The sequence below is a fragment of the Leptosomus discolor genome, chromosome 8 (assembly GCF_034619465.1).
Source record: "Leptosomus discolor isolate bLepDis1 chromosome 8, bLepDis1.hap2, whole genome shotgun sequence".
NCBI classification, from domain to species: domain Eukaryota; kingdom Metazoa; phylum Chordata; class Aves; order Leptosomiformes; family Leptosomidae; genus Leptosomus; species Leptosomus discolor.
Genome location: NC_141398.1, coordinates 55563966 through 55573358, shown reverse-complemented (window position 1 = coordinate 55573358; position 9393 = coordinate 55563966). Strand labels below are relative to the sequence as shown.

General features: G+C 48.6%; 1 protein-coding gene across 4 annotated transcripts; it reads left to right on the top strand.

Moving 5' to 3' along the window:
- The first annotated feature begins 3381 nt into the window (after positions 1 to 3381).
- Positions 3382 to 9020, top strand: MAF (MAF bZIP transcription factor). Of its 4 annotated transcripts, none has more exons than XM_086469258.1 (2): positions 3382 to 4466; positions 8978 to 9020. In XM_086469258.1, exons 1-2 carry the CDS (start codon positions 3382 to 3384, stop codon positions 9018 to 9020), a joined length of 1128 nt encoding a protein of 375 aa, XP_086325384.1. The 4 variants fall into 4 exon arrangements, with proteins under 4 accessions (XP_086325384.1, XP_086325387.1, XP_086325385.1 ...); XM_086469261.1 differs by lacking the exon at positions 8978 to 9020 and having other exon boundaries at positions 3382 to 3734; positions 3894 to 4470; XM_086469259.1 differs by lacking the exon at positions 8978 to 9020 and having other exon boundaries at positions 3382 to 3777; positions 3892 to 4470.
- The last annotated feature ends 373 nt before the right edge of the window (positions 9021 to 9393 follow it).

Here is a 9393-nt window from a genome sequence, read left to right as displayed (position 1 = left end):
TGGCTCAGGGCAGGATTGTTACAAACAGTGCTGGGAAAAGGGAGCAGTCTGGGGGAATTGGCCTGCGATAATTGTGGAAAAACTGAAGACTGAATAGCTCTAATTGAAATGAAAGTGTGCGATTGTTATGGAAGAAACGCAGTTAATAGAGGACTGTAAATGTTTAGACACCCATTGTGAATAGCCAAATAATAAAGAAAAATACTACTAAAATGAGAATTACATAGTATAGGGAGGAGAATGTCGCTTCTGAAGGTTATCCAAAAATTGCTAATAATCTTTTTTTCTCTGCTGCGCTGAACAGTAGAGACATTTTGGTGCAGCAGTTCTGTGTAACAATCACACAAGAACAATATTGTACAACTAATAATTTCACTTGCTGTTCTGGTAGGTCGGAGCTTCAATTAATTTGCAGCACTTGCTTACATTGGTATCAATTAAGAGATGGTGCCCATTAGCTCACACAATTTCATATTCTTTGTCTAGAGTTCAGAGTTTACCCAGGAAATTTACTCGTTTGCAAATGTAGCACTTTGAATCCTCACATCCAAACAAACAATTTTATGGGGCTGGAGCCACGTTTCCACAGCCATCTATCAAATGGGCAAGTGAAATACTACAATTGTACACTCTGAAAAGCAATAACCTTTTCATTTAAAAATATTAGCACACATTTTATGTCTCTCATAGGTGAGCATGTTAAGTGATATACCGTACCACATTTCATCTTGCTTAGGGAAAAAACAAACACAGGGAATTGGACCGTGCTGGGGGGGATTTATGCTGTGAGCCTGGAAGTTTTGTTGATTCCAACGACGTGAAGAAATAGGAAAGCCAGCCCAAGTAGTTAAGTTGTATTAACTTCGTCATGATTCGCAATTTGTAAGATAAAGCTAGCAGATGTCCACAGCTCTGTGTGTGCATGTGTTTCGGGACGGTGCAGAACTGTATTTTAATTTTGTTAGTGAAGTTGGTAGCATTTTTTAGCTTTACAGAATTGCCTCTATGATCATTTCTAGATGTAGTTATCTTCCTAAATTTGCAGTATGCCCTATCTTTTTTTACTGCCAGGAACAGTACATGCTGTATGACTTTCAGATGTTAGTACTGGCACTCATAATGGTATAGTCAGAAGATGTTATCCATTCGTAAATCCACTAGCCAAGTACTATTTCCTAAGCAGAGATTCTTTGGCCATTGCAAATGATGATTTTCACAGTCGGTGAAAAATTACCCAGAGACTTGCCCGCACCTAGGAAGTAATACCCTGCGCGCAGTTATAAATAGCAAACACCGAGGGGGAAGGGACCGGGCAAGGGGAGAAGGGAGGATTTGAAGTACAATGTTCAAGAAGCTGGTTTAATATATGACCAAGTGTCAGAAGTCAGGTTTCTGAGAATTACTTTTCAGATAAACAACTTTATAGCACTGCACTTAATCTTACTTACTAGAGACATCTCATTTATCACGGAATTACAAGTAACTTTAATTCTATCGATATTCCCATAAAGCCCGGTAGGAAAATCGAGCCTGGCAGCCCCGGAGGCTGCGGGTTTCCCCGGCCGGCGGCGGGGGGCCGCGGGTGCAGCCGGGCCGAGCTGCGCCGGGGCCGGCCGGGGACCGCGGCCGCTGCGGGGGCGGCCACCGCCCCGACGGGGGGGCCCGGCCCGGCCCGGCCCGGCTCCCGCGGCTCCGCCACCGGCCGGGGACCGCCTCGGCACTGACCTTTCGACGAGAGATGGCGCTGTCGAGGTTTAAACCGAGTCGATCCGCCGCTCCGCGTCCAGCCCGCTCGCCGCTTCCACGGCCCCCCGCCCTCCCTGGCCCCATCCCCCTCCCGGACGGGGGGGGGGGGGGGGGGGAGGGGGGCAGGAGGGGAGGCTAAAGTAAATACAATTAGTTCTAAATGTATTAAATTAATTAGTCCGGGCCAGCAGGCCAAGTGCGGCGGGGGCGGGCGCGGGGCTTGCAAACTTGCAGCGCTTTCGCACCTCTCGGGGTAGGGGGGGCGGGGGGCCGGGGGTGTTGGAGGAATCGGTGCCCCGTCCCCACAAAAAAATAATCGATAAATGACAGAAGCGCTGCGAGGGAGCAGAGCGAGTGCCCCGGCACGGGGGAAGGGAAGGGCCCGGCCGGCGGCAGGTATCCGCGCCCGGCACGGCGGAGCCCCCCGCGCTACGAGCGGCCCCGGAGACGGCGCCGCGCTGCCGGGTCCCCGCCGGGGCGCTTCGCCCGGCGCTCCCCCTCCTTCCCAGCCGGTGGCGGCGGCGGCGGCGGCTCCCCCGCGCCCTCAGGTGCCCGCACCGCCCGCTCGGGCGGGGGCAGCTCCCGGGCACCCCGCCCCGGGGCAGGGCGCTCGCCCGAAGGCGCGCACGGCGGCGGGGAGCGCGGCGGACGGGGCCGTCCCGGCGCGACGGCGGAGCGGAGCGGAGCGGTCCCGAGCGGAGCGGCCCCCGCCGCGGCCCCGTCCCGTCCCGCACTCGCTTACCCGGTGAGTCCGGCGGGAGGCGGCGGGCAGGAAGGGGTTAAGGCTGTCCCCAGCTGACAGTCAGCTGATGGGGCCCTGATTGACAGCTCCGAAAAGTTTCCTTGTTTCTATACTATTATGCTAATGAGGGCTAGGATGGCGGCAGCCCATTGGTCCGGCCGCCGAGTCAATTTCCCATTTGACGTCAGGAGCGCTATAAAACTCAGCAATGCTTTTAAACTCTCCTGCTGGATGAAACCTTTAAAATATTTTTCATCTTCTTGCTGTAGCTTTGGGGTCGAGTTTTTTTTTTTTTTCCTCTCTCTCCTTTTTTTCAACTATTATTGTTATTTTGGTTGCGATATCGACTTTGATTTTTTTTTTTTTTTTTTTTTGTCTTCGCTCTCTTTTCCCTCCTCCCTTCCCCGATGAACCTCTCTTCTCGCTCTGCACTTTGCATGAGAAAGCCCAGAGGAAAGGCACCATGAAGTGTTAAAAATAACAAAACAAAACAAAACAACAACAACAAATTTACTCGCAACAACACCAGATAACACTTCCAGCTGCAGTTTGCAAGCTGCAAAAGAGAGAGAGAGGAGAGAGAGAGAAGGGAGGGAGAGAGGAGGAAAGGAAAAAAAAAAAAAAAAACCTTTATGCAAAAGGCGAATAGCGAGAGCCCCTCGCTCTGATGCATCAGCGGCAGCGGAGACTCTGCAAAGGATAACGCGGAGCGGGAGCGAGAGCCGCCGGGGCGAATTGGAGCGGAGGCTGCGAGGGGCCGTGGCGAGAGGCAGAGGCAGGAGAGACCGGAGCAGAGCTCGCCAAAAATCAAGCTGGCTCACCCGGTGGCAACTCAGAGCAGTCCCCTCGCTCCCGGAGCGCACCCTTTCTGGAGGACTGTCAGCAGCAAAAGGATGGCATCAGAACTGGCAATGAGCAGCTCCGACCTGCCCACCAGTCCCCTGGCCATGGAATATGTTAATGACTTCGATCTGATGAAGTTTGAAGTGAAAAAGGAGCCGGTGGAGACCGATCGCATTATCAGCCAGTGCGGCCGCTTGATCGCCGGGGGATCGCTCTCTTCCACCCCGATGAGCACGCCCTGCAGCTCCGTGCCCCCGTCCCCCAGCTTCTCGGCGCCCAGCCCCGGCTCCGGCACCGACCAGAAGACCCACCTGGAAGACTACTACTGGATGACGGGCTACCCGCAGCAGCTCAACCCGGAGGCGCTGGGCTTCAGCCCCGAGGACGCGGTGGAGGCGCTGATCAACAGCAGCCACCACCCGCTGCCCGGCGCCTTCGATGGCTATGCTAGAGGGCAGCAGCTGGCCGCGGCCGCCGGCGCCGGCGGCTCCGTGCCGGCCGAGGAGATGGGCTCGGCGGCCGCCGTGGTGTCGGCGGTGATCGCCGCGGCGGCGGCGCAGGGCGGCGCGCCCCACTACCACCACCACCACCACCACCCGCACCACGGCGGCGGCGGCGGCGGCGGCGGCGGCGGCGGGCACCCCCACGCCGCGGCGCCGGGCAGCGCGCCGCCCTCCTCCGCCTCCTCGGCCGCCGGCTCCGGCGGCGGCGGCGGCGGCGGCGGCGGCGGGGCCGGGGGGCTGCACCACCCGCACCACGGCGGCGGCGGCGGCGGCGGCCTCCACTTCGACGACCGCTTCTCCGACGAGCAGCTGGTGACCATGTCGGTGCGGGAGCTCAACCGGCAGCTGCGGGGCGTCAGCAAGGAAGAGGTGATCCGGCTGAAGCAGAAGAGGAGGACCCTCAAAAACAGGGGCTATGCCCAGTCCTGCCGTTTCAAGAGGGTCCAGCAGCGGCACGTCCTGGAGTCGGAGAAGAACCAGCTGCTGCAGCAAGTGGAGCACCTAAAGCAAGAGATCTCCAGGCTGGTCCGGGAGAGGGACGCCTACAAGGAAAAGTACGAGAAGCTGGTCAGCAATGGCTTCAGAGAAAACGGATCCAGCAGCGACAACCCTTCCTCTCCAGAGTTTTTCATGTGAGTTCCCACAGCCTTGCCACCTTAACTAAAAGTTCTCCGTGTGAGTTGTTGTTGGGGGCTTTGCTAGAGCGACAACCCAGCTTGCCACCTCTATTACTTTTTTTTTTTTTTTAAAAAAAAAAAACAACCTCAAAACAATTTTAAAACAAAGTTGGTTTTTGGGTTGGTTTTTCTTTTTTTTTCTTCTTTTTTTTTTTTTTTTTCTTTTTAAGGTGGGCTGGCTCCGTGTTGGCCAGCCTAAAGTTCTACATGAGTTTCTTTTCTGTTATTTTTTTATTATTATTTTTGTGGGGGCTTGCTGTTGTGTTTTTTCTTTTTTCAATTTAAAAGATCCAACTCGCCACCAACTCAGTTCTTCATATGAAGCTTGCTCTTCTTTGAAACCTGCCATCCACATTATATATATATTTTTAAGTTCATGAGGGTTTTTTTTCTTTTGAGCTTGCTGTGTCCAAAAGAGTCAGATTTTTTTTTTTTGCCATCCTGAGTTCTTCATATGAGATTTGAGCTTTGCAAAAAGAAAAATAAAATTAAAAAATACAAAAAAAAACCAAAACAAAAACAAAAAAATACAAAAACAATGTGAAATTTTTAGACTCCAGCTTGCTGAGTTCCATCAGTTTTTAGCGTTGTTGTGCAAAACTAGAGATATGCCTAGATCAACCTGCCAAAATCAAGCCTGCATCAACCTTCGGTGTGTTCATGTGAGTTTTGGCCTTAATCTGCCAAACGTGAGACTTTAGTCTGCCATTAGAATCCCATACTCATCTCATGCATTACGCTTGCTATTTTGTCTTAGCAACAATGAACTATAACTGTTTCAAAAGACTATGAAAAAGAGACATTATATTAATAAAAAACCCTGCATGCTGGTCATGTATGGTATAATTATTTTTTTTTTCTTTTGCTTGGAAATGGACTTTTGGAGACTATTATGGCATGGCATTCATCCTTTTGTTTTATTGCCTCATCACTTTTTTGGGTTGAAAGCAAAAAAGTGCAACCTTTGATCTTCCTCCTCCTCTTCCTCCCCATTAAAGTTTGCATCTGCTCTAAAACTGCTTTGAGTTACTCAAAACTTCAGACTTCCTTTTAAATGCACTGAAGCATTCCCTCTCAAAAAACCTGCCAGAATGGATTTTGATAACCTAATGTGGCAAAAAAAAAATATAAAAAACCACAAAAAGAACTTTGGGAAGATGTTCAAAAACAAATTTCACATCCCACTTGGGGGGGACATTGAAACCATGCTGTTGCCTAAAACAGTCTAAAAATTAATTTTAAGTGATCTGCCCCATTTTTTTTTTTCCTTTTGCATTTGGTCATTGTCAAATGTGGAATGCTCTGGGTTCCTAGTGTATAATTTAATTCTAGTTTCTGTCATCTGTTAGCCCAGTTAAAATGTATGCTACAGATAAAGGAATGTTATAGATAAATTCGAAAGAGTTAGGTCTGTTTAGATGTAGATTTTTTTTTTAAAGATTGATGCACTAAATTGTTTACTGTCGTGATGTAAAGGGGGGTAGAATTTGCAACGGGACTGTTTTAAAAAGTAGTTTATGCAGCATGTGCTTGCAACTTAAATATAAGTTGGGTATATGTAGTCCTTGCTATACCACTGACTGTATTTGAAAACCAAAGTATTAAAAGGGGGAGGCACCCCTGTTTATATCTATAGGGGTATTTTACATTCAAAATGTATGGGTTGGGTTTTTTTTTGTTTGTTTGTTTTCTTTTTTTTTTTTTTTTTTCAAAATTGAAGTATTTGGGACTGAATTGCACTAAGATATAACCTGCAAGCATATAATACAAAAAACAAAAAAAAAAAATTACAAACCTGTTTAGAACGCTAATACAATTTATGCAGTTATAAAGATGGCATTACTGCACAGTTTTAAAATGATGCAGATTTTTTTACAGTTGTATTGTGGTGCAGAACTGGATTTTCTGTAACTTCAAAAATTCCACAGTTTTAAAGGCAATAATCAGTAAATTTTATTTTCAGGGACTGATATCCTGTCTTTTAAAAAAAAATGGAAAGTAAATCTTACCACAATAAATATAAAAAAATCTTGTCAGTTACTTTTTCTTTTACATATTTTGCTGTGCAAAATTGTTTTATATCTTGAGTTACTAACTAACCACGTGTGATGTTCCTATGTGCTTTTCTTTCATTTTCGACTCTATGGTTATATCAAAAGAGAGAATAATCTACAATAATAAACTGCATTTTTTTGATTCCGTACTCAGTTTCTTAGTCTGTAGTTTAAAGTTCAATAACTCCGAGAGCAGTACTTCAGCATACTGCCTGGCGAAGGGGTGATGCTGATACAGGAGCTGGACTCAATAATATTCAGGAGGGGAGAAAGACAAGGATAGCTTCGTGTAAAATGGAAAATTGTCGCCTGCTAGAAATAAAGTTATCTTTCAGGTAGATGAAAAACGTGAGCTTTCAGGTGCTGCTCCTGACTTCTCAGTATTGCAGTGAGCTCGGTTTCAGTGACTCAGATCATCCCGCCAGGTTTTAGGAGATCTCAAAGGGGAGGTCTGCTTAAAAAGCTGATGACATGATACGGCCCTGTATTTTGATTGTTTTATGATGGAGTGAAGTGAAAAGGAAGACTTCACATCCTCTTATCATCTGATCCCAGCTAAGCATGCCTGTCTCTAGTAAGAGATGACACCACATCAGGCTTTTCTTGTCACAGAGCCACTTAATGCTAGATTGAAAGATTTCTTGTCATTTGGGTCCATACTACCTCCTTTTTTCCTTTTCTTTGCTTCCCCCCCTGCCCCTTCTTCTTCGTTTGTGCTGTGGTTTTCTTTTTTTTTCTCCTTTTTTTTTTTTTTTTTTTTTTTTCTACAGGCCTTAGAAAGCCCAGAGAGAACTGAGGAGCAGAGAGAAAAAAAAAAATTCAAAGCACTTCCTCCAACTTTTGGGAGTTACATGTTCTAAACAATCAGTCCCAAACGTTAATGTGCTAGAAATGTTCAGGTCTCTGAGGCCTTCTTCATTGCAGTTCTCCCTGTCAAAGAGCATTTTGACTTCGAAAGGGTCCTCAAACCCTCGAACCAGTTCGTTTAAAGCCACCTTCTCCGAGAGCCTCCAGTGTCCATTTGCAGAGTCCTCTCCCTCTCTTTGAATGAGATTTTCTGCCCAGTTTATTTGAGAAGCAGAGGCCTCTCCAAAGGATGCTCCAGCCTTTCCAGGATGAGGGTTTTATCTCCAAACTAAGGCTCATAAACCCAATACCTTTTTTTATTTGTCCTTTACGTATTTCCCCCCCTGCTGTTGGCGCAACTTCTTCCCAGCTGTAAGGTTGTCCCTCCCAGGTGCTGGTGGCACTGAAAGGAGAGGACCTGTTGCTGTTCCTCTGCCTGGCTGGTCCAGACCACATCTCGGACCGCATCCTGCCCTGTGTGCTGGGGTCAGGATGCGGCCCTGAGCTCCCCCACAGCACCTGCACCCATGAGAACGGGCATCAGTGGGCACTGGGTGCTGTTGGAGGTCACCCTGCTCCCGTGGAGATCCCTGTGGAGGGGATGGACACCCAGCCTTGCCATGGGTGACAGCGAGCATCGGTGGCTGTGGTCCTCGATGCCAATGCTGCGCTTTGCCCCCTCCCCAGCACCGGGGCACCAACTTGCCCTTTGGCATCTGACCTGCTGTTGCACCAGGGTTTGAGTAATGGTTCAAGCTCCAGATTCTGGTTAATTCGAGTTCCATTTTCTGGTTAATGTGTAATCTGTGGGTAAACTGGTTGCTATTGGCTGAGCAGAGAATTATCTCCTCTCATAAAGACAGGGCTGATTTTTATTTCTTCTCCCGCCTCCCCTTCCCTGGCTGAGCCTTTACTGATGCCCAGGTTTTTTCGCAGTGGTTCACTTAGAGGCTTCACTGCTGCCCTTGCCGAGAGCTCCCGAAGGAGCCCTGCCCTATGGAAGGGAACGGACAAGGCCTCTCCTCGGCAAAGTCCCCACTGAAGCGGCACTTCAGGCCCTGAGGGAGCGTGGAGCCCAAAGCCCCTGGCACGAGACCCACTTTTGGTCCAGCCTCATCCCCGTGCCCCTCTGCCGCTCTGCTCTCTGAAGTTAGGAGCAGGCACTCGGATTTTAAAAGTATTGTGAATTAACTAACTAGCGCAGAGCAAGGGGAGCACTGCTGCCTCTCTGAAGTATCTTCTTTCTAGAAGGAAAAAAAACCCACCCTGTTTGAACAGTGATAAGAGAGATCCTTTTTAGAAATAGACTGGGTGCAAAAGGGAAAATTCCCATCACACGCCCAACCTGAGAGGGAAAAAAGGCTCTCTCCCAGTTTGGCATCGTTCTGACACGTTGCAATCTTGCTTTGCAAATAAAAAAAAAAATTGCAGCCTTCCTTAGGCTGCACTTGAATTTCAGCCTGAAACACGCCAACTGCCCAGCTGAAGGGGAAAAAAAATAGATGCACATTTTAATGTTCACTAAAGCAAAGTGGGTATTGGGGTTCTCTGTATGAATCATTGCAGGGGAGCGCCCACCTTTGCCGCAGGACTTCTTGCTGAGGACTAATTGGAACCGCTCTGCTCTGAATAACCTACATTCATTAATCACCCCTCGCTTGACTCTGGCCTCAATCCTGCTCCCATTGAGCTCGGAGGTACAATCCCCGGGGATTTCAAAGGGGAGCAGGATCCTGCTGTTCTCCTGCAGGTACCTCTCTAGCTAAAGCAGGGGGAGTGCTGCCTGAGCTGGGCAATCGTGTGTCAAAAGGCGTGCGTGATCTTAATCTCCCCTCACTAACAACATCCTATTTCTCCCATAGTCCTATGGTGCTTTCCCATTTATTAACTACATTACAAAGAACTTTCATGTGACCGGTGCCAGGAGATACATGCACAAAAAGCGGCCCTTTGCTGGCTGGGAAATGGTGTGCACTGCAACT

Excerpts from the sequence above, each read along its gene's own strand:
- MAF (XM_086469258.1), top strand. The coding sequence starts at position 3,382 with ATGGCATCAGAACTGGCAATGAGCAGCTCCGACCTGCCCACCAGTCCC. Across the intron at positions 4,467-8,977 it reads TCCTCTCCAGAGTTTTTCAT|GGGAGCGCCCACCTTTGCCG; the intron begins GTGAGTTCCCAC and ends GAATCATTGCAG.